Source organism: Quercus robur, chromosome 10 (genome assembly GCF_932294415.1).
Source record: "Quercus robur chromosome 10, dhQueRobu3.1, whole genome shotgun sequence".
Lineage (NCBI taxonomy): Eukaryota > Viridiplantae > Streptophyta > Magnoliopsida > Fagales > Fagaceae > Quercus > Quercus robur.
This window is the reverse complement of record NC_065543.1, coordinates 4,147,824-4,171,454: the sequence shown is the minus strand read 5'-3', so window position 1 is coordinate 4,171,454 and position 23,631 is coordinate 4,147,824. Positions and strand designations below refer to the sequence as shown.

Here is a 23,631-nt window from a genome sequence, read left to right as displayed (position 1 = left end):
AAGAAAAGGAAAAACATGACTAGTCCAATCCAAGATCCATCTCTTTAGCCATGTGGTGGTCCTACTACTTCTAATAATTGAGTCTTTTGGCGAGTGGTAATCCAATGGTCCTCCCACTTTAGAAATACAAATAAGTCCATCTTCTTTCTGCAAGTGGTTGGTGGGCCTGCTTTTTATAATAATTGAGAAATTGTCCTTGCTTTGATAATTGAGAAATACAAAGAAACCCATCTCAATTATTCAAGTGTTGGCCTACTTGTTCTAAATTTTATTATTTTTCATTGAAAAAAAAGGCAGCATTAGGAGAGAGAAGAGAGGAGGAAAAGACATGAAACAGCCTTGAAAACTTTTCTTTTCACATGAACAATTATAAGATAATATATCGGCCCATATTTGCCTTCTTTTAAAGATTTGATCAAATAGTTTTTGGTTTGCAATGATAGTTGTTTATCATTAAGTTCGGATATTTTTTTTAAAAAAAAAGCTATTTAGTGGATGCCTTTTAATCATTAAGCTGAGATGATTTAAAAAAAGAAAAGAAAAGAAAAAGCTATTGTGTGTATGCCGCTCAATCAAAACAATTCAATTTCAAAAAAAAAAAAAAAAGGAAGGAAAATTAAAAAGAAAGAAAGAAAGTAAGAAGAAGAAGTCTTCCACTGAAATAATTTTCCACCACTTTCCATGAAACAAAGTAACAAACCGAACCTAACTTTCGAAGAAAACCCATTTATGATATTATCTTAAATAATCCATGATTTTATTTTTAAGTTGTTTGAGACTTATCCGATTAATTTAATTGGGGTCTTAAATATTCATTATTCATTTCAAAATTCAAAGCATAAGGTGGAAAAATGTTTCAAATAATTCCTTTTAAGTCATCAATTTTCTAATGAAGACCAAGTATACTTTTTAAGACATAATTTGTCATTATTTGTTGCTGTAGCCGACCCCTTTTCTTTAGAAAAAGCACTTTACTTTTAAAAAACACAATTATTACGGTTCTGTTCACATCACATAAAGTCCCAAATACGTAATAGACTAGAAGGAACCTTATCTTATCACGTGCGCCTAGTGATGTTGCTGATAGGGTTCCCTCCTTCTACATTATTAATTGTTGTTGTTAGTATTTAACATCACAATTCTTCTATTGCTTCCAAATACTCTGAGCTTATTTTTGACTTACCACAGTACCAAACTGAAGATGGCTGAGACTCTCCTTAGTGTTGTTGCTGAGGAAATACTAGGCAAGCTGATTTCACTTGCTACTGAACAGATCGGCGTTGCTTGGGGTTTCAAAGATGAGCTGACACGGCTTCGTGACTCATTAACCATGATTCAAGCTGTGTTGGCTGATGCAGAGAGAAGGCTAGTGAGAGAAGAGTTTGTGAGGCTTTGGTTGCAGAGGCTTAAAGATGTTGCTTATGATGCTGATGATGTGCTGGACGAGCTTGCTTATGAGATTCTCAAGCGAAAGGTGGAGATCCGAAATCAAATGAAGAGAAAGGTATGCTTCTTCTTTTCATTTTCAAATCCCATTGCATTTCGTTGCAAGATGGCCAACAAAGTTAAGGCTATTGCTGAATCGCTAAAGAGAATTAATGATGAAGCAAATCAATATGGACTTACTAGAGTCGAATTAGTAAATGCGAATCCTAAGATTATCCCAAGCCACCGAGAGACAGACTCCTCTCTTGATCATTCTGAAGTTGTAGGAAGGAAAGATCTTGTCTCAGAAATTGTAGAGTTGTTGCTTAATGCAGCCAAAGAACGACTTTCGGTCATTCCTATAGTAGGAATGGCAGGTTTGGGAAAAACAACTCTAGCAAAATTAGTGTACAGTCATGAGTTAGTAAAAGAACATTTTGATAAGACAATATGGGTATGTGTCTCCACTGAGTTTGAAGATAAAAAGATTTTAGAAGAGATTCTTGAATCCCTTACTTCTAAGTCAAGTCCATTAAAAAATAAGAATACAATACTTGAATGCCTTCAAAAAGAGTTACAAGGTCAAAAATATATTCTCGTACTTGATGACGTATGGAATGAAGATCTTGTGAAATGGGAGACTTTAAGGAGTTCTCTGATAGGAATGAACTTGAATGTGGGAAATAGTATTATTGTAACAACTCGTAGTGACAAGGTGGCTGAAATTATGGGGACATTTCCTCGACGTCACTTGGAAAAACTATCAGAAGATGATTGTTGGTCCATAATTAAGAAAAAAGTATCTCTTAATGAAAAAATTCCACTAACTCCAAATTTGGAGGCTATTGGAAAGGAGATTGCAAAAAAATGTGGTGGGGTTCCATTACTTGCAAGAGTTTTAGGAGGGATGATGTATTGTAAAAAGGAGGAAAGTGAATGGTTGGCAATTCAAAATAGTAGTGTTTGGAATTCCCTAATTGATAGCAATGGAGTCTTATCCATACTAAAATTAAGCTTTGATCATCTTTATTCACCATCTCTAAAAAGGTGTTTCACATATTGTGCAATTTTTCCTAAAGATTATGAAATGGGAAAGGAAGAACTAGTTCAACATTGGATGGCTGAAGGGTTCCTCCAACCAACTCAAGAACGTTTTTCGCCGGAGGATAATGGTTTCAAGTATTTTGATATTTTATTGGCAAATTCCTTATTCCAAGATATAAAAAGGGATAATTATGGTGATATTGTAAGCTGCAAGATGCATGATCTTGTACATGATCTTGCCCTCTCAATTTCAAAAGGGGAAACCTTGCATTTAGATGACACAGTGGGAAATGACACTGAGTTGTCTCATATCCGACGTTTATCTATTATATGCAATGACCAAAGAACACCAACAATCCTACAATCTAGAGATGTCATGGGTAGATTGCGCACAATTTATTCTATAGGTGCTAATCTTGGCGACAAGTTATTGGAATTAAAATGTGTACGTAGTCTATCTTTATCCGGGAAACATGTAAACGAGTTGCCCAGGTCAATTGGTGAGTTCAGACATTTGAGGCTTCTTCGCATCGATCATACTGACATCAAAGTATTACCCAATTCTGTTACTAAGCTCTATAACTTACAAACTCTAATAATCAAGTCTTGTTATCTTCTTAAAGAGCTTCCAAATGATCTACAAAATTTGACTAACTTGAGACATATTGATATTGATCATCGGTATATAAAACAATTGCCAATAAATATGGGGCAGTTGACTTGCCTTCAAACGTTGCCTTTCATTGTCATCGGTCAAGATGCTGGTCATCGAATTGAAGAAGTGGGATGCTTAAGCCAACTCAGAGGAAAATTAAGTATTTACAATCTAGAGCATGTGAGAGATAAAGAAGAAGCCAAAACTGCAAATTTAGTGGGAAAGGCAGGAGTGCAGAAGTTGGGATTCTATTGGAATAGAGAAAGGGATGGAAACAATAATGATGAGGATGTACTGGAAGGCCTTCAACCTCACCCAAGTTTGAAAAGCTTAGAGATTGAAAATTTCAAGGGTGAGAAGTTCCCTTCATGGATATTGGCACGTGATAACAGTAGTGGTGGTTTGTTTGTTTTGGACCATCTGTTTGAAATTCGTTTAGAAAACTGTAACAAGTGCAACAAGCTTCCTACACTTGGGCATTTACCCCGACTCAAGGTTCTTCAAATAGTGGAAATGGATAACGTGACATCTATAGGAACAGAATTTTTCATTAATTATGGTGGTGAGAGATCAAGTAATAGTGGAGGTGGTAGTGGCAGAAATGTTGTGTTCCCAGCTTTGAAAACACTTGTTTTGCGGAAGTTGCCCAATCTAGTGGAATGGAAGGACGCGATGGAGTTGACAACAATAGAAACGGTGTTTCCTTGCCTTGAGGAGTTGACCATTTCATCATGTGGCCAATTGACAAGTGCTCCATATCATTTTCCGTCTCTTAAGAAGTTAAATATTTATATAATCAAAAGCACGGCATTCGAAAGGATTATCAGCAAGCTTACCACACTCACCTCCCTCCAAATTTGGCTTATTTCAGAACTTGTTTGTTTGCCAGAGCAGTTATTGCAGAATAATAGGAGTCTCATGTCTATAGACATATATGATTGTACTGATTTGGTTTCCATCTCGCTGCATCAAGATGCAACCTCTCTCCAATCATTCAGAATAAGAGGATGTAAGAAATTGAGTGAATTGTCGAACGCACCGCTCACCCTCCCTTCTCTTGAGACGTTTGAAGTAAGTGGTTGTCCTAATTTGAGATCCTTTCCAAGTCTACAAGGTGCGGGGTCCCTTCTCCGAAGTCTGGCAATATCGTGTGGTGACGAAGTTCTACCGACTGCGTTACAATCCTGCACGTCGCTTTCAAGTTTGAGTATAAAAGAGTGTCCAAATCTTATATTAATTCCAGAGCTACGAAAATTGCATTCTCTTACGGTTTTAAAAATTTGCGATTGTCCTAATCTGAAATCAATTCCAGATCTAGGAGAATTGCATTCTCTTACCCGTCTATTCATTTTCGGTTGCCAAACGTTAAAGTTAACGTGTTTGCCAAAGGGGTTAGAGTGCGTCACCCGCTTAAAGTATTTGGCGATCAGTGGGTTTTGTGAAGAGTTGGATGCGTTCCCCAGTCTCAGTTCCATCCAACACTTGCACACGTCCCTTGAATCACTATCATTGTGTGGGTGGGCTAAACTCAACTCTCTCCCGGATGAAATACAACACTTCACTTCACTTGAATATCTGTTCATACACAACTTTGATGGACTGGAAGCTTTGCCTGAGTGGTTGTGCGACTTATCTTCTCTTCACACACTGTATCTTTGGGACTGCAAGAACCTGATGTATCTGCCCACATCGCAAGCCATGCAACGCCTCACTAAATTACGAACATTGGAGATTTTTGATTGTCCCAAATTAAAGGAAAGATGTGCAAGAGGTAGCGGGGCAGAGTGGTCCAAAATCGCCCATATTCCATATGTCGAAGTCTTTTGAGTGGTAAATTTACTGATACCTCAAATCCTCTTCTTCAGTTTTCCTGATTTCTCTAATACCCTATATTCTTAATTGCCCCCTAATTTCTTCCTTTCTGTCTTTCAGTTTTCCCAAAATATGTTTCCTGGCACTGCGGAGAAGTAATTAATCTCATGGAATGTCAATCCACTCCCTAGAAATCGATGGGTAATATTTTTATACCAAAGGATAGCTGTGCAGACTTGTCCATAGCTTTAATGTTATTAAAGAGGAAGCAACTTGAGTGGTAAGTTTATATAATCTTCTCTTCTTTTCTTTTTCTATGATAATCTCATTTCATAATTGCCCCAAATTCTTGCTCTCTCTCTCTAGTTTTCACCCTTATTTTTAGCTTGATGTGTAGGCATTGGGGATGACATTTCTGTTGTGTATAGCTGGAGGAAAAATCAATCAACTAATTCACTCTCAACTGTGAGAGCTAACAATAGTTCATAAGAGCTGGTAAGTTTTCTCTTATGTTTACTCACCTGTTACTTAACAAAACAAAAAAGAAAAAAGAAGTAATTGTTAATCAATAGTTTTCTTGTAAAATTAATTTGGCATGATTAGTGTTGCTACTGGGCTGTTACTCAATTGGGGCAAGCCTCTATGAGATCTATAATGCAATACATTTAACAACCTAACTTGCCAAGTCACCCCCAACCTCTTTTTTTTTTTTTTTCCCTTTGTTTTTGTAATTTAAAATTGATAATGTGGTTCTACTTCTCTTTTGTTAGTAGATAACCATTCGTTTATTGGCATACATTAAGGCATTAAGCTCACCATATGGCAGAAACTGCAGATATTTAACTGTTGCCATTGGAAGGAAGGATGTGCTATGGGAAAAAGAGCTCCACGGGTCCTTTTTTCTATTAAATGAAAATGGAAAGTTTAAACAGCCAACAGATAGCATCTTATAGTTATCCATTGGTGAGTCCATCCAAAACAGACTTCCTACCTTTCTCTTTGCTATTAATTTTTTTTTGACCAATAAATACTCAATGATCTGCTTGTCTTTCATGACATATCCACTTCTTGAAGTTTTTTCACAAAAATTGGGCATGATGTGTCTGTAGGGCTATTTGCTATTTGTTTTTCTACCGGGAGAATTGAGAGCCACCTGTGCACAAATAAGTCCAAATACTTCAACTACCATTGAAAATAAAAAACATAACAAAGTGTAGGAGAATCATATGTTTTTTTTAAGAAAATTCAAACTGTCAGTCAAGTGTCCTGGAAAAAAGCTTTTACTGTCAGCTAATGATCAGGTTTTTATCCTATTTTTTTGAACAATTGATCCAGTAATTGCTCATTTTTCTTGAAATCTAGCTACTTAGTGGCAATTCAAAATCATAGCATTATGCTTATAGTTATCAGCTTTTTAAAAGAAGTTAGCAAAACTAAAGCTAAATGGAAGATCACTAACTACCAAGTATGTTCTTATTGGTGAATTAATTTTTCAATCCGAAAGCAGCCTTTCATCACAGTAAATATCTTTAAAAATTCACTCACAAAATCAAATCTCCCAAATCAAGATTTAGTACATTCTGTATGAATGTATAAGAAAAGGTTAGGAAAATAATCGGGTGCTCTTGCATGTCAGTAACATTTCATATTGAAAAAGAGACACTCTACATCCAAAAGAGCCAAGGAAAAAGAAGGAAAGGAAAAGAAAAAAGAATATGATACTTCCTACTGAACTCAGTCAAGGCAGTAAGGATAGGGAATTTTTTTTTCTTTCCCCTATAATAACAGATTCCTTGACCTGAGATATCATTGCACCTTTTCAGTCTTCATACTGTGATATATGTAATTTATAAGTGGAAGTGGTTATATCATTTCATCATTAAGCAATATTTTCAAATTTGTAATCCACAGGTAGCACTTGGCCATTCTTGTGAGCTAGTCACTTTTAGTTTCTGATTCAGCAGACCTTTCTTTTCCAATGTCAACTGTCAAGGATCCTTTACAGATCATCCAGTTTGGCGCCAAATGTTCTTTTGGTTACCTAAGCTGCTCGGCCAACAACGGAATCTCCCAGCAAAGCAATAGGTGTGTAATCCCTTTCTATGGAAAGCTAAGTTGAAGTTTTCCGGAGTGGTTGAGGATTTATTTCAATTTATATCCATGCGAAAGCTAAGAATAAAATCATAGATGGATTTTTTTATTGTTCACTTTGGAAGGAATATGGAAGGAGCAAGAGTGTCCCAGTACTAGAGGATTGGTTGTAGTCCAAAAATCACAATAGAAGGAATTTTAAATTGGTTCCAATGATTACATTAAAATTTGTGAGTTAACCCAATCTCCTCTTCTCTTCTAATTTCTCTCTTCCAACAAAAATATCTAAAATGCATTCCTTTATTTTTTTAATCTCCCTCCAATTTTGTATATCATTTACTAAATTAGTTGTTTATAATTTTGTATACCATTTACAGATGCTGGTTATCCTTCATTTTTAATCAAAGGTGTACTTCAACATGCTAATTATCCAACATTTCCCAATTAAAGGTGTACTGAAGCACAAAATGGTGCAAGATTGCCCTTATTCCAAATATTCAAAAAGACGTTTGAATCTTATTTTAAGCTAAAAAGAATAAAAAAACAGTATATTTCTCTTAAGTGTCCTTTTGTCTAATGTTTCACATTTGGTGCATCATATTTTGTTGCATGGCATATGTAGATCTTCAAATATTACTGAAATAAGATTTATTTTTCTTTGCACAATTATGTCCTTGAATTTATTTTTGATTAGGTTTATATATGATGTGTAGGCATTGGGGATGACATTTCTATTGCGTATAGCTGGAGGAAAAATCAATCAACTAATTCACTCTCAACTATGAGAGCTAATAGTAGTTTATAAGCGTTGGTAATTTTTCTCTAATGTTTACTCACCTGTTACTCAAAAAAAGGAAAAAGAAAAAATTGTTAATCAATAGTTTTCTTATAAAATTAATTTGGCATGATTGGTGTTGGTATTGGGCTGTTAGCCTATTACTCAATTTGGGCAAGCCTTCATGAGATCTATAATGCAATACATTTGACAACCTAACCTGCCAAGTCACCACCAACCTCTTCCCCCCCCCCCCCCCCCCCCCTGTTTTTGCTATTTAAAATTGATAATTTGGTTCTACTTCTCTTTTGTTATTATTAGGTAACCATTCATTTATAGGCATACATTAAGTTGATGCATTAATTGCCTCACATATGGTTGAAACTGCAGATATTTTACTGTCACCATTGAAAGGAAGAATGTGCTGTGGGAAAAAGAGCTCGACAGGTCCAAGAATGTCTGTATTAAATGAAAATAGAAAGTTTGAAACAGATAGCATCTTATAGTTATCCACTGGTGAGTCAATCCAAAACAGACTTTGTACTTTCTCTTTTACTATTATTATTATAATTTTTTTTTGAGCATCAAATACTCAAATGTATTGCGTTATATATCCAATTTCTTTAAGTTATTCACAAAAATTGAGTATGTGTCTGTAGGGTTATTTAGTATTTGTGTTTTTACTAGGAGAATTGAGAGCCACCTGTGCACAAATAAGATCAAATACTTCAACTACCCGTCAAAATAAGTAAACATAACAAAGTGTAGGAGAATCATATATTTAAAAAAAATATATATACAAACTGTCAGTCAAGTGTCCTGGAAAAAAGCTACTACTATCAGCTAATGATCAGTTTTTTATCTTATTTTTTTGAACAATTGATCCAATAATTGCTCAATTTTCTTGAAATCTAGCTTCTTAATCGAAGTTCAAAATAATAGCATTATGCTTATACTCGTTAGCTCTTTTAAAGAAGTTAGCAAAATAATATATCTTTAAAAATCACTCACATAATCGAGTCTCCCAAATCAACATTTAGTATATTCTGTATGAGTGTATAAGAAAAGGGTTAGGAAAAGAAATTGGGTGTTCTTGCTAGTCAGTACATTTCATATTGAAAAATAGACCATCTAGATCCAAAATGGCCTGAACACGTTTGCCTTGATCAAATCCAAGACAGGGAAAAAAAAAAAGAGAATATGATACTTCCTTCCGAACTTGGTAGGATAGGGAAAATTTAGTTTTCTTTCCCCAATAAGAACAGATTCCTTGACTTGCAAAGTTTTAACGTTATTTTGTAAGTTTAGATACCATTTCCCCTTTTCAATCTTCATACTCTGGTATATGTAATTTATAAGTGGTGATATCATTTTGTCATTGAACAATATTTTCAAATTTGTAATCCATAGGTAGCACTTGGCCATTCTTGTGAACTAGCCACTTGTAGTTTCTGATTTGGCAGACCTTTCTTTTCCAATGTCACAGACACTTTACAGATCATCCATTTTGGAGCCAAATTGGCCAACAATGGAATCTCCCAGCAAAGCAATATGCATGTAATATCTTTCTATGTAAAACTAAGTTGAAGTTTTTTGGAGTGGTTGAGGATTTATTTCAATTTATAAAAAAATTAATTGGGTTCTTTTTAATTATAATTAATTAGTTAGCATTTTTATTTGTTGATTTCATAAAAACATTCACTAAAAATAACTTGTGCATATCTCTATTAAAACATTTAAAAACACTACCTCCAATTAAGTTTTTCCATCTATAATGGTCTTTTCTTCTTGTGAAGCTTTAAATTATTGTCTTACCAAACAGGTGACCATAATACTGGATGCTCTTGATTATGCAAACGTTCATATGATAGATCCTAATCACTTGCATATAAGGTAATGGACCTTTCTCTATAAACTAAAACAATTGGCTATTATTTGTTATTTATAGCACAATATGGTTTTGTAACTCATGACCAAGAGTCAAACTCTTTTAAAAATTTTAGTCACTCATGATTAGTATTGACATAAGTAGTTTAAACAACCATGGTCTTGACTGATTCTAATGACTTCTGTCATGATTTTGAAAAATGTAAGAAGCACAGCTCATGCTCCAAGCATGGGTAAATTCTGATTCTTGCCAATGAGTTCTGTCTTTGGTTATAGAGGATGCTAACAAAAAACATATCACAAAGGTTCTACCTGGTGTCTCACTCCTTGAAACATTGGACAAACGATGAGCTCTAGCTCGATTGGCACTTCGTCTCCTTATAAGTTTTAAGGGAAGGGTGAGGTTGGTGGGTTTAACACCCTCTTATTTTTTGTGATATTTTATATATGAAATTCTGATTACTTGTTACTATCTTTACAGTTTTAAGTTACCAATTTGCGGTAATTAGGACCCTTTGTATTTGTACAAATTTTGAAGGTTCTCCCTTAGGTATATCTGGAATCTATGAGAAGAAATTCCAAATGTATGACTGAATTCTAAGATTGTCATTAGGTGAGCCTATAATTTTAAACTCCATAATAGTTGTTGATGTTGTGAATTAATTTGAAGTTTTTTTTTTTTTTTTTGTTTTTTCTTTTAATAAAGAGATAATTTGAAGTTAGTTTTCAAACTTGAAAAATAATCAATGACATTCATTTTTCATTTTTTCCTACAGTTTTACCCTTGCTTAAAAGTACTTGAAGTTAGTTTTCAAACTTGAAAATTCATCAATGACATACATTATTTATTCTATCTTAATTTGAGTTTTACATGAAATTAAAAGTCTTGTTTACTGTTCTCCATAAGGAAGGGCATCTTTAGATTCTAATTAAATTGAATGAGACCTTGATTCCATATTTTATTTTTTGGGATCAAATTATGATACAGTATAAGCCATATTACCATTAATTAAGATTGTCTTGAAGATTACATTGAAACTACGTTGATTAATTTGATTCTCTTTGAGTTTTCTTTTAATTTTTTCATAGGAACTTCTGTTTTTAGGTCAACTGGAGTCATATTGTATATGTATTTGCAAGTCATGATCGCTGCACTATACTTGGAAACACTATCAGTAATGCATTAGGTGAGGCCTAGGTTTTTCCAATGCTTTCATGATCGTTGCTTTCATCTTCTATTCATGTATGTAGTATTCCTAACAATTCCACCATGTTTCATTTCAAATGTTGATTTGTTATGGCTTTCTAACTTTTGAAGCGTCTTTGTTGGTGACTTCAACACTTTACTAGACTATGAGGTAGACATCCATGGTTTAGCCTTTTTTTATTTCATCAAAACATTGCACTAAAAATTGCTTGTACATATCTCTATTAGAACATATGAAAATTCTATCTCCAATTAAAGTTTTCCATCTATAGTGGTTTTTTCTTCTTGTAAGCTTTATATTATTTTCTTGCCAAACGGGTGACCTTTGTACTGGATGCTCTAGATCAAGCAGACATTCAGAGGATAGTTCCTAATTGCTTGCATATAAGGTAATGGACCTATCTCTAATAACTAAAACCTATTGGCTAGTATTTGATATTATTAGTACAGTTTCGTTTATATAAAAGCCAAATTTTCTATAAGTTTTGTCTTTTATGATCAGTATTGACATAAGTAGTTTGAACTACCTTGATTTTGATACTTAATAGACTTTGATGACTATTGTCATGGTTTTGAAAAAGGCAAGATCCAGCACATGCTCCAAGCAAGTGATAGATGGCAACTTCTTTGTTTTGAGCATACCTTTAAATTTACCAATCACACATTATTGACTCCTAATCTCTTCATCACCATCCAATTTTCCTTAGTCTTTTCCTTTTTCAAAATTTTTCTTATTCTATCATAAAAATTATTCTGTTGTGATGTGTTGTAGGCACTTGAGGAAATTTATCTATTCTTTCTGGCTGGAGAAATAATTTATTATAGATGGGAGCTGATGAAAGTTGATTAAAGTTGGTAAGTTCTCTCAAATCTTCTCCTCTTTTATTGTCTTTCTTATTCTCAACTAGTATATTGTTTATGCAGTTATTCTCACCCCTTGGTTTATCCTTCTTGTTTCTTGGAATGATTTTCATGTTTAAGGTTTAGAGACTATTATTCTATTGGTTTTCTGGAGAAAGAGCTTATGAATCTAATTTTTCTCATATTCCAACAATAGAGAATTAATTATAAGTAATACAATTTAAGTTCCTCTATTTTTTATTTCTAAAATTAAAAAAAAAAAAAAATTCCCCATTGAAAATTTTAGATATAGCTAATAAAATCCATAATTGAGATTGTTAATAATTCTTCGTGTAAAAAGAGCTTCAAATTGAGATATAGCTAATAAAATCCACAATTCAGATTGTTTTTTAATAGTTCTTTCTCATTTTCATTTTCAATATGCAGGCATAAACTTTTTGCCGGCTTCCTACAGATTTTTCAAAATTTTGGATATTAATACATGGCCATATATGCCAGTTGCAGTAACCTCTCCTAAATTGTTCCTATTTGTTGATGGATGATGTGTTTTTCATTTTTCCATAAATTAGAAAATCATTGGTCATTGTTGTTGTGTTATAAGGCCCTTCAATGTTAATTAATTAGTGTTAAACATAATTTTAGTGCTTTTTTTAAATAAGTTTTTATATTTAACAGAAGGCCCTCATATTTTGTCCAAATAGAGAAAAAGGAAAATTCTCTTCAAGTTTTGCACCCACAATGTACTTATGATTTCAAGAAGCTGGTCTGTTCCCTTACAATATGCTGCTGATTTTTTGTTTCCCTCATTTAAAAGAAGGATATGCCAAGGGAAACGGTCCCTAGTATACCTGGATAGAGAAATCATAAAAAGCAAGTGATAAGTCCCTCCAAACTTGAAAATTCATTAGTGCAGGAAACATGTTCAGGTACTTCTTTTTGCTGAGACCTTATTCTCTTCAATGTTGCATAATGCATAAGAAACTCAATTTTTTGTACTTTACAGTTATATTTCCTTCATTTTCTTAAAAACATTATAATACAAGCACATGACTGATATTTTACAAATTTCATACAGTTAAAAAGGTTCAATCAAACTTACAGTTTTTTGTCATTTCAAAAGTTTTCCAAAGAGTTGCTTATTTATCATATATCTAGCTTTAGAACTATTGTCCAAGGTCCTAGTAGCACATGTATTGCTGATTGCTTAAAATTGTACATAGACAAATATATAAATGGTATTGGTGATGATCCAACAACTATTTGGTAATGGGAGCTTTGATTTTGTCAATTGTGGCGCATCTTGATCCCTTTCACCACACTTTAGTTTGTTACCAAAAACACACAATTAGAATATCTCACATGGGAGAAAATCTTTTGTAATATAAAGGAAAAGCATAAGAATTGGTCTTTTCTCTAGTCAATAACATGTCATTACAAACAAATAGGCTATCATGCGTTTGGCTTAATCTCAAGTCTTTGCTTCAGCCTTTTCAACTATCTACACTAGCCTATTTGAACACCAATGAATCAAATAAACTATCTTATATGGTATCTGGAAAACTTTCATTTCTATAGGAGCTATACACTTGCAAGAAGCTACAGAATCTACCTATGGTGGAAGTGGCACATTGCCTCACTAAATTACAAATGCGAATGATATTTCAATTTCCCAATTTGAGGTCATGTAGGCTTGCACAAAATGGTCTTAGATTGCTCATGCTCTGAGTTATATATTATAATGCAGGCATATGAATATTTGATGAAAGCTTTTGTAGAACATAATAAGGTAGATATTCTATCACAATAAAAAATTCAATTTAAAAATGTATTTTATTTACAGCAAAAATGCATAAGCTTTTTAAATAATTCATTGTGTTCTTCTGATTCCCTCCCTTAGTTTGGTAATCTTCCATATGGATTTCGAGCGAATACATGGCTTGCTCCTCCATCTGTTGCTGATTCTCCATCGGACTTCCCATTACTGCCAACAGAAGATGAAAATTGGGGTGGCAATGGTGGTGGCTGGGGAAGAAATGGTGAATTTGATCTTTGACCATGGGCAACTGATTTTGCAATTTTGGCTTGCCTACCTTGTAAAACTGAGGAGGAGAGGGTGGTCCAAGACCGGAAGGCTTTTTTACTTCATAGTCAATTTGATGATGTCTCAATCTTTAAAGCTGTTGCAGCAATACGCCATCTCATAGATTCCAATATGCAAGCGAAGGATACAATAAGCAGTAAACCAGACTCAGTCTTGCATGAGGATCGTGTGGGAGATCTGTCCATTATTGTAAAACGTGATACAACTGATGCAGGCTCAAAATATGATATAAAAACTGATGGCCGTCAATTATCCAATATGTCTGACAAGGAAGCTGCTCAACGGAATTTGCTTAAGGGGTTAACTGCAAATGAGAGTGTAGTGATTCATGTAAGTACTTTTCTCCTATGCTGCAAGATTATATATGAATGCATGTTTAAAATGTGAGTAATATACTAATATGTATCTAAATAAGTTTATAAATATAAGTGAAGGCTCCTTTCTAGTTTCTACATTTTTGGATACTACGTATTCAATTGCATTAGGCTGTCTCTGATTCCTCAGCTGATCTGTCTAGATATAAACCTAGTAATTTAAGCATTTTCAGTTTTGTTTCTATACTGAGCATATGCATGTTGTCCTTCTCTCAACTATTTACTATAAGCTACACAAATTCTATGTCCGGTTTTGTTCATTGAAATTGAGTCATCGTTTTCTTTGATATCAAAGGCAACGTGTCTATTCCACTTCCTAATTATCCATTATCTTTGGTTCTTCTCCTTGTCCTTGTAATGCTCTCAACATGGAAAAGTCATCACCCCTAACTGATGCCGTTGACTGATCTTAGTTGCACATGTCCAAACTTTCTCAAGTGGTTGAAACTTTTGCAGGATACATCCTCCTTGGGTGTTGTCAATGTAAGGCATTGTGGATACACTGCTACTGTAAAGGTTGTTGGTAATGTGAAGAAGGCAAAGTTTCACACTCAAGATATTGAAATTGATGATCAACCAGATGGTGGGGCAAATGCTCTTAACATTAACAGGTTTGATCCATAAGCTAATGCCCTCATTACTAAAGAGTCTGGTTTTGATCCATTTGTAGTTGCATGCACATATTGCACACATGCTAGGCAATACTGTTGGCAGGTCTTAACAATATACAGGTCGCCTCACCTGCATCATATATTAATGATGTTGAGGACGTTCACTGAAAACAAGAAAAAAATAAAGAAAAGAATGATAATCAGACTTGTTAAGTTAATATGCTTTGTAAGTGAATGACTGGTAATACAAATATAAAAGTTGTTAAAAAGGATTCTATAGCTTTTTTAGCCAAAAAATGGCAGTATGCCTTTGAACAACATGATGCGGTGGGTATGATTGGTGGCGTAGAACTCTTAAGTTCCTTTGTCTGGAAATCAATAGTTGGATCATTTTCCTAATTTCTGATCAACTCCTTTGAAACTTAAAAGAGAGTTGGTTTTTCCTCTCATAAATATGGAAAATTCTGAAAAGTTAGGCATGTTCTTGTAATGCATAGCTTTAGATCCTCTAAATCATAAATATGCATGTGGAAAGTGCAGATTACTTGGCTCTGAAAACAATTCTCAATAGATTTAGTTCAGTTCCATTATGCTAGATTCAATAGTAATGATCAAGTACTTTTGAAGTGCTTTAGAGAGTTTAAGATGTATTTTTAAAGGCCGACTGTTGCTGCATGCATATTACCCTTTGGACTGATTGAATACAAAACTATTTTACAGCTTGAGGTTTCTGCTTCATAAGTTTAGTGCTGAACCATCGGGAGGATGTTGGTCACCTCAGTCTAACTTGGATGGCAATGAAGTGTCCAGATGTCTGGTCAGAAGAGTAGTTAAAGAGAGCTTGAAAAAGTTAAAGGAGATGCCCATTGATTCTAAGAGGTCTATGAGATGGGAACTTGGTTCTTGTTGGGTACAACATCTACAAAAGCAGGAAAGTCCAACAGGAAACAAGTCTAAAAGCCCAGATGATGATAATGGGGCTGAACATTTGGTCAAAGGTCTTGAAAAGCAGTTTAAATTTTTGAAGAAGAGGGAAAAGAAAGAAAATTGTGCAAGTAGCACTGATAAGGAAGAAAATGATTCTAGACCTGGCAATCTGAATTCGGAAACTGATTTGGGAGAGCTAAGCAATGGTGAACTCAAAGGCGTAGCAGAACTGGAGAAGCTAATTTCTGAAGATGCCTTCTTGAGTCTGAAAGAAACTGGGACTGGTCTTCATTTAAAGGTTTCTTTGGAACTCTAATAATTTTTGTTACATTATGAACCTGTTGATTCAATTTTAGTACATATGTGCTATTTTGCTTGTTCATTTTAACTAAAATTCCTTACAAAATAAATTGGGTTGGAGGAAACTACTTAAACTCATTATGTGGAGTGGATGACCATCAATGTGTATTTTCTAGTAAAGTGTCTTATTGTTGAATGAAGGACCTGGGCTCGAATCCTTCTACACTAAAAAGAAACTCATTTGTGTGTTGGCCTGATGCTCAATAGAAATTATCATAGAGCAGATGCCTTAGGTTTCAAATCCTACTGTATGTATAAAAAAAGAAAGAAGTTACATGACTATTAAATAAGTCACGTGATTAAAAGTAGACATAGATGATTATGTGAATCACCATTTAGAAGGATGTAAGAACTTTGTTTCAAACCGATTTGGAGTGAATTTTCGTTCAAATTTTATTCTTTCCTCTTCTTGTTAGAACGTTTCATTGTTTCTTTTTTGGTTGTTGTAATGTTGTTATTATGGTACCAATGTTGTTTCTTGTTATCTTTTGGACTAACTGTTTCAATTTGCTTCTTCAAACAGTCAATAGATGAGCTGATCAGGCTGGCACATGAGTATTATGATGAACTTGCACTACCAAAACTGGTAATATTCTTTTTATACACTGAGTTTTGCTATGTACTTAAGTTTACAATTGTTATACGCAGGGTTATGAACTAGATCTCTTGTTTTCTTAGGTAACAGATTTTGGGTCACTGGAACTTTCTCCAGTTGATGGCCGTACTTTAACTGACTTCATGTATTTAAGGGGACTACAGATGCGCTCTTTGGGTCGAGTGGTAAGAAACAATCCCTCTATTTCTTTCTTCCTCCCTGCCTCCTCTAACAACATTCTAGATCAATGCTGTTCTAACTTTGGTCTCTAGAAAACCTGGAGGGGGATGATTTTAAAACTAGTAAATGTGCAGTGTTTTGTTTCTGTTGGTCCTAATCTCATTGTACAAATCAGGTTGAACTTGCAGAAAAACTTCCCCGTATACAGTCACTTTGTGTCCATGGGATGCTTGCTCGAGCTTTCAAGCATCTACTTAAAGCAGTTGTTGCCTCTGTTGACAATGTAGAGGACTTACCGGCAGCAATAGCTTCGGCTCTAAATTTTTTACTTGGAAGTTGTGAGACGGAAGATAATGACAAAGAATTGAATGATGACCATATTCTTAGATTTGAATGGTTCTTTTTTCAAAAGTATTTTCCAAAAAGCCAAGTTGTGGTTACGATGCAATGATATGGTTATAAGCATTAGCTATGTCTCATAAAAAATTTCATGTGTTCAGGTGCTCTCCTTTGGAAAGGGACTGGCTGCCTTTTTCTAAAGGACTTCTTTGCCATTTACTGGTATAACCTTCATTTTGCAAACTGACAATTGTTTTAAGCTTGAATAGCAGAATGATTTTAAATGCAGAATGAGCTTGGATTTCCCTGTTATTAATTTTCTTGCTGACACAGTCATCGCTTGTTACAAAGTGTACATATAGAGTTCTCCTTCCTTTACTAAAATTCTTAACCTGCAACTTAGTGAACATATGTTGACTACTCATTGTTTGATAAATTATTAACAATTTTCAAAGGTGGATCAAGTACTTAGACAATATTACTTAGAGTTTTGAGGAGGAAAAACAGAAAAAAATCAAGATATCTAGATAAAAGTGACATTCATGTATGGTACATTTTCCCTCTCCCATTTTCTCCATTAAATTTTTCTGTCAAGATACAAACCAAAGGAAGGGGAAGGGGGAAGGGGTGAAACAGAACTTCTGGCCAGTCTTCTAAGATAGGGTGCATCCTTGGAAGTTAAAGAAATACCACTTGGCTATAAAAGGCGAGTGGTGAATTTTAGAATTATTCTTTGTAGATAAACATCTGAATGGTGCTTGCTGCACCCCACTTTAATTTGTTTGGTATGGACTATGAAAACATACATTTACAGGCATTTATGATGCCTTTTAATCTTTATGTGCAGGTATTCTTACATGTCTGAATGGGTTTATGGACATAGCAATGGTGCAAACATAAGAAAATGTCAAAGGGCAGTTGATAATTAACTACGGTGATGTTTTCATTTGCAGAAATAATGGTAACTAAGAATTGTCTTGTTATTTTACTGTTATTATTCAACTTTCTTTTTTTGGTCAATACCATATTTTACTTGACAGATAATGATTGGTATATCTCTTTTGATGCAGTTCTCTGCATTAGTATAAGTCATGTAGATCATCAGCAGTCATGCTTTTAATTTAAGATAGTGGATTTTGGAAATGAGGATTGGAAGATCTTCTCCAATGGAATGAGCTATCATATGTTTGATTGAAGAGTAATGCCTTATTACTATTGTGATGAATGGTATCATTGATTTAACAGTGTGATCAATGATGATGATGATGATGATGATGATGATTGTTGAGTTGGTGGCTTGACAATGCTTAAGTAATGTTGCCGTGTACTTGGTTTCAAATAGTGTCCACCACGTCACTTGCGCTCCACACAAAGATTAGCCAACCTTATTGGTTCATGTTGCAAACCTAAACTATTATATAGATGTGGTCTTGTTAATTGTTGTGTGACAAAAAATAGAGTTCAAGAATTTCAAAAAAAAAAAAAAAAAAAAGTTCAAGTGGTGCTTTGTTTAAGAGAAATTATAGATTTCTCTTCTCACATGCTTTGGTGAGAGTGCTCTTTAGGTGTATTGGTGTTTGGGTTTTGTGATAGCACATTTATACTATCTTTGTAATTGGTCCTATTTTCTTAGTGAAACTTTTTCCTTAACACCGCCCGTGGATGTAGGCCTATGGCTGAACCACGTAAATCTTTGTGTTTTCCTGTGTGATTTTTTTTTTCTTTCTATTTTTCTATTTCTATTTTGCATGAACACCGACTATCATTTGGTTATACACAACAAATAAATATCAATGCTTCCATTATTAATGACTCCTCCTTAACAAATAAATTTATACATATGCTTGATGCATAACTTTTAGAGGCATCTTTTGTTTCTGGGGGTGTTCTACTAGCGTGAATATGTTTTTAGATGGTTTTAGTTTGCAAGAAAACTAATGTGCATTTTACTTAATTTTTTACTCAAAATTTTGAACCAAGAAACCAGTAATAAAATCATAATGGTTGGTTGGTAGCTAGTGTTTAGCTTGCTGCAAATATTTTTGTGAGAAGATGCGGGCCCTTCTTTATTTTGAAATTTAATTATCTATTTTTGGCTAGGGAAAATGATTTCAGAAATCACATTTGGATTTATATTCAAGACTTGGGAAGAATGATTTGAGAATGTTTAATTATAGGAGACTCTGAGTAGTTCTCAACTACGCCCCCACAAACTATCCTCACACTTGAAGCTAGTTGATGGTTAGTCGTTAGTTACCATTACAAATCACCTCTTTAATATTGACAGCTAATTTTGATGGCTAAAGATTGTATGGTGAATTACATCCCCACACCCCCCCCCCCCCCCCCCCCCCCCCCAATAAAAAAAAAAAAGAGAAGTAGAGAAAAAATAAAAGATAGTATAATCAATTGCTAAAAAATTTAACATCATTAATAATGTTGTAACCAAATCAGACACTTGTGCTACCATTTTATGCATTTCATAAATCTATTTGTCAGAGATCCAGATCCCTAAGAATGGAATTTGATTTGTTAATTCTTTTGGTATATAAATTTAGTCCCAAAAAGAGCTGAATGTTGAATTACTCTTTTGTTCACAAGGAAACATAACCTAATTAATCTATTTTCCACATTTTATATTGTTTCTTACAAAGGTCAGGGGCATGCATGTTAGCAACTTCCATTAATTCTTTGTACCCAATAAATCAAAAATAACTTATTAATAAAATCATCAGAGTTATCATATGCATAAATCAAAAAATTAAAAATAATCATATATAAATGTTGCCCACATCAATCACTCAAATAAAATAACCAAGATTCCTTATCCAAAAAAAAAAAAAAAAAAAAAAAAAAAAAAATAAAAAACTAAGATTAGGATTCTGCCAATAACTTATTAATAAAATAATCATATATAAATGTTGCAAAAACCCAAAGTAGACAAGTAGGAATACAAATTGAGCCCAACAATATTGTCCACTTATGTTTGTATCCAAGCAAACTGGACTACCTAGGGATATCTTCCTAGTACTATTTCCCACTTCCAAGTTTTTTTTTGGTTAACATCCCATTTCCAAGTTATAACCTTACAATATTGTCAAAAGGCACAAGTCTGTGAAGGACACGTTGTGGTATGAGCTCGCAAAGGAGAATAGTGTGGAAGGGTTGGACCCACGGGCTTTACTAGTAATGGGCCTATCTTTTGAGATCACCAAAATGTGCGACCAATTACCTCTCTTTTATCATGTCATGTAGGTGTCATCTGCATTCATGATTTTTATGCTTGTATTTTAATGTAAGAGAGTGGATTTTGGAAATGTGGATTAGAAAATGGACAAATAAAACTTTTGTTATCTGTTACTTGTAATTGAATGAGCTTTGAAATATTTGATTTTAAGTGGGAAATTGTCTTGTTTTGGTGGTGAAAGGTCATCTTTGCCTAACAATATAATCAATGATGATGATGACAATATTGTTGCCTTGTTTAATAGATAAGCTTATACATTGAAGCTTGCTACATGGATTTTTTGAGGTATCATTTGTTTGGCTTTTGATATGGCTTCAATTTGCAAGAGACTACTTTGTAATATATTTCAATTTTCCGTAAAATTTCCTTTGAACCAAAAAAAATCATAGTGGTTAGTGATTGGTGTTCAGCCTCTTGCACATATTGTTGAGGGAGAAAATCAAAATTTACAATGAGTAGAACGGAAAAAAAAAAAAATCAATAATGGTTGGGATTAGAATTATGCTGTTATTCAGAATTCATAAATGTCGGTGGATCATGAGTTTTGCATTTTTCTAGAAATTAGAATTCTGGAGTTGACACTGCTGTAGTATAAGGCCTTCATACATTAATTACGTGTAAAACATCTCTTTAACAGTTTTGGAAATTAATTTAGCTTTATATGCTATTGAAGGTCCTCATATTTGATCCTAAAAGGAGAAAAAAGTACTCACAATTTCAGTATGCTGATTCATTTGCGTCCATGTAATGTCTCCACAAATTATAGATGTTGTTGACTTTTTGTTGCCCTCATTTTATGGAAGGATATGCCAAGGGGAATGATGACTGGTGTCCCAAGATTTCCCATTTTCAAGCAATAGATATCTTAAAATGTAAGTAGTAAGTACCTCTGAACTTGAACTCCTATTACTCCTACTCTCTTATCTAATTATGTTTTCTTTTAAATCCAAATACCAAATATGTTATAGTTGTTTTCATCAAGTTACTCATAACATTTGGTCATTATGTCTCCAAGGGCTATTCTATAGCTTTTTTTCAACTGGGAGCTAAAATTCATTAGAACAGGAAACAAATTCAAGTACTTCATCCCTCCTCTTTGCTGGGGTGTTTTTCTTTTCAACATGGCACAATACATTAGAAACTATTCATCTTTACTTGTACTTTACACTTATCTTTGCTTAGTTATCCTGAAGAAATTATTACACAAACAGGCTATTATATATGTGGATGGCCTACTCATAAGTCCCTGCTTCATTGATTTCAACACTACACTAACATTTTTTTAAAAATCATTGAATCAAATAAAGTGTTATATTTTCCATAGTAAATGGGGAACCTTTTATTTTTACATGAGCAATAAATTTGCAAGAAGTTGTAATATCTGTCTACAAATGCTAGTGATCTTTCACTGTCCCAATTAGTGGTCATGTAGTTTAACGTAGAATGGTCTCAGTCATTCATGTGGTTGTTATAGATATTTTTTGTTCTCTTTTTTACATTTTTTTTCCCTTGAAATCCATGTTGTGGTCATCATGCAAGCATATGGGTATAATCATCAGCTGTGTCATTAAGGGATTGACTGCCATTTTTTAAAGTAATTTTTCTCTGAAATTTTCTGGTATTTCCTTTGTTTTGTAAACTGATAATCAATCTGAACTATAACAAAAAAAATACTTTTTAATGCATGATTGGCTTTAAATATATGGATTTCTCCATTATTTTTCTCCTTTTGTCATAATCATATCTATTACATAGGTTGGGATGAAAAATAAATATGAAGGAGAAGGACTTGTGGTGGTGGGCTTATTAAATGAGCCCATAAACGATAATTGTGTGGAAGGGGTTAGACCACTGGGCTTTGGTGGTAATGGGCCACTCTTTCAACATGCTCAACCCATTAGACACGAAGATGTAGTCTAGCTTTGGAATGCCAACAAGACAACAAGTACTACTTGTCTATTAATTTAGTAGTTTGAAAAATAAAATAAATTAATAGACAAGTAATACTTGTTGGGATAATACTTTTTATACTTTAAAAAATACGTTATATTCTTTAATTTATTAGTTTGATTTATTTTAGATTTTGGGATTTAGTTTAAACTTTATGAATGTCATAGTTTAATTTATTTTCGTATTTTGAGCCTTAGCTTTAAAGAAATTGAAATATATTGGGTTCAATTATGTTAATTGTAATTATTAATTAATTAAAATATTTGAATTGTTGAATAAAACCTAATTATTTTTATTAGGTCTCCCAAATGGTGCCAACCCAATTCCCACGAGGTAGGATGCTTTTAAAGATAACACAGATTGGATTGAGTTGAACATTACTACAAATTCAGTCCAATTTGACCTAAGCAAACTCCAACTTAGTGAATTGAAAAAATTTAGGCTTGTTTATTCAAGAAATTTGAGTTACTAGTGTTTTTTGAGCTAAGACCTTCCAATTTCCATCGGAGATAATTCTTGAAAATATAAGCCCATTTGCAAAAGAGATTACTTTTAGTAGTTATATTCAAATTAAATATACTACACAAGATAAGTAAAATAAAAGAAGTAAGAAGTAAATTGAATAAAAATAAATATTAGAGTATGAAGTCAGAACCATTGATGTAATACACTTACATACCATCTAATAAAGATATCTAAAATGTGGTACAAAAGATTTGTATTCTAATCGAACACTATAATAAAATTGGTATCTTAGATTGAGAATACATGTTGATGTGTAGAAAGAGAAAGTGAAACGAAAAGAATTAATGTGATTCTATGATTTCTATCTGACATTTTAAATCTTCTAAAATAGCCTCAATATTTCTATAAAAAATAAAAATATATTATAATCCTGAAATTATGGTATCTCATGATATTACAAAACTATTATAAAATTGGTACATTACAAAACTATTATTCTTGAAATAAATAGTCAGCATTATATATGGTAATATCTCATAGAATATCCAAATAAAATCTGAGTGCAATTAAGGGTTGGTTGACCATAGAAAGAATTAGGAAAATCAAATATGGCAAATTCTAAGAAATCTCACATGACTGAGTAGCAGGTTAATTTTAGGCGAACCTCTCTTTATAATTGAAATTCGAATTTTGATGCTCTCACTCGAAGTAGTCAATCTTTCTCG

The 23,631-nt window shown here is 33.5% G+C and overlaps 2 protein-coding genes across 11 annotated transcripts; both read left to right on the top strand.

Annotated features, from left to right (window-relative positions):
- The first annotated feature begins 1,128 nt into the window (after positions 1–1,128).
- LOC126701620 (protein REDUCED CHLOROPLAST COVERAGE 3-like) lies at positions 1,129–18,934 on the top strand. Of its 10 annotated transcripts, XM_050399893.1 has the most exons (21): positions 1,129–1,504; positions 5,057–5,216; positions 5,334–5,431; positions 5,772–5,899; positions 6,848–7,021; positions 7,153–7,257; positions 8,193–8,318; positions 9,213–9,359; positions 9,625–9,695; positions 11,669–11,751; positions 12,433–12,683; positions 13,502–13,543; positions 13,655–14,188; positions 14,689–14,843; positions 15,564–16,068; positions 16,654–16,716; positions 16,809–16,910; positions 17,081–17,316; positions 17,406–17,466; positions 18,092–18,178; positions 18,315–18,934. In XM_050399893.1, the coding sequence occupies exons 13-20, from the start codon at positions 13,970–13,972 to the stop codon at positions 18,107–18,109; spliced, it is 1,359 nt and encodes a 452-aa protein (XP_050255850.1). In that variant the 5' UTR covers positions 1,129–1,504; positions 5,057–5,216; positions 5,334–5,431; positions 5,772–5,899; positions 6,848–7,021; positions 7,153–7,257; positions 8,193–8,318; positions 9,213–9,359; positions 9,625–9,695; positions 11,669–11,751; positions 12,433–12,683; positions 13,502–13,543; positions 13,655–13,969; the 3' UTR covers positions 18,110–18,178; positions 18,315–18,934. The 10 variants fall into 10 exon arrangements, with proteins under 10 accessions (XP_050255850.1, XP_050255856.1, XP_050255849.1 ...); XM_050399892.1 differs by lacking the exon at positions 1,129–1,504 and having other exon boundaries at positions 18,092–18,205; XM_050399896.1 differs by lacking the exons at positions 1,129–1,504; positions 5,057–5,216; positions 5,334–5,431; positions 5,772–5,899; positions 6,848–7,021 and adding an exon at positions 7,741–7,838 and having other exon boundaries at positions 7,145–7,257; positions 18,092–18,205.
- LOC126703739 (putative disease resistance protein RGA4) lies at positions 1,202–4,951 on the top strand. The gene has a single exon (XM_050402819.1). It carries the CDS (start codon positions 1,202–1,204, stop codon positions 4,949–4,951), a length of 3,750 nt encoding a protein of 1,249 aa, XP_050258776.1.
- Positions 18,935–23,631: the final 4,697 nt, after the last annotated feature.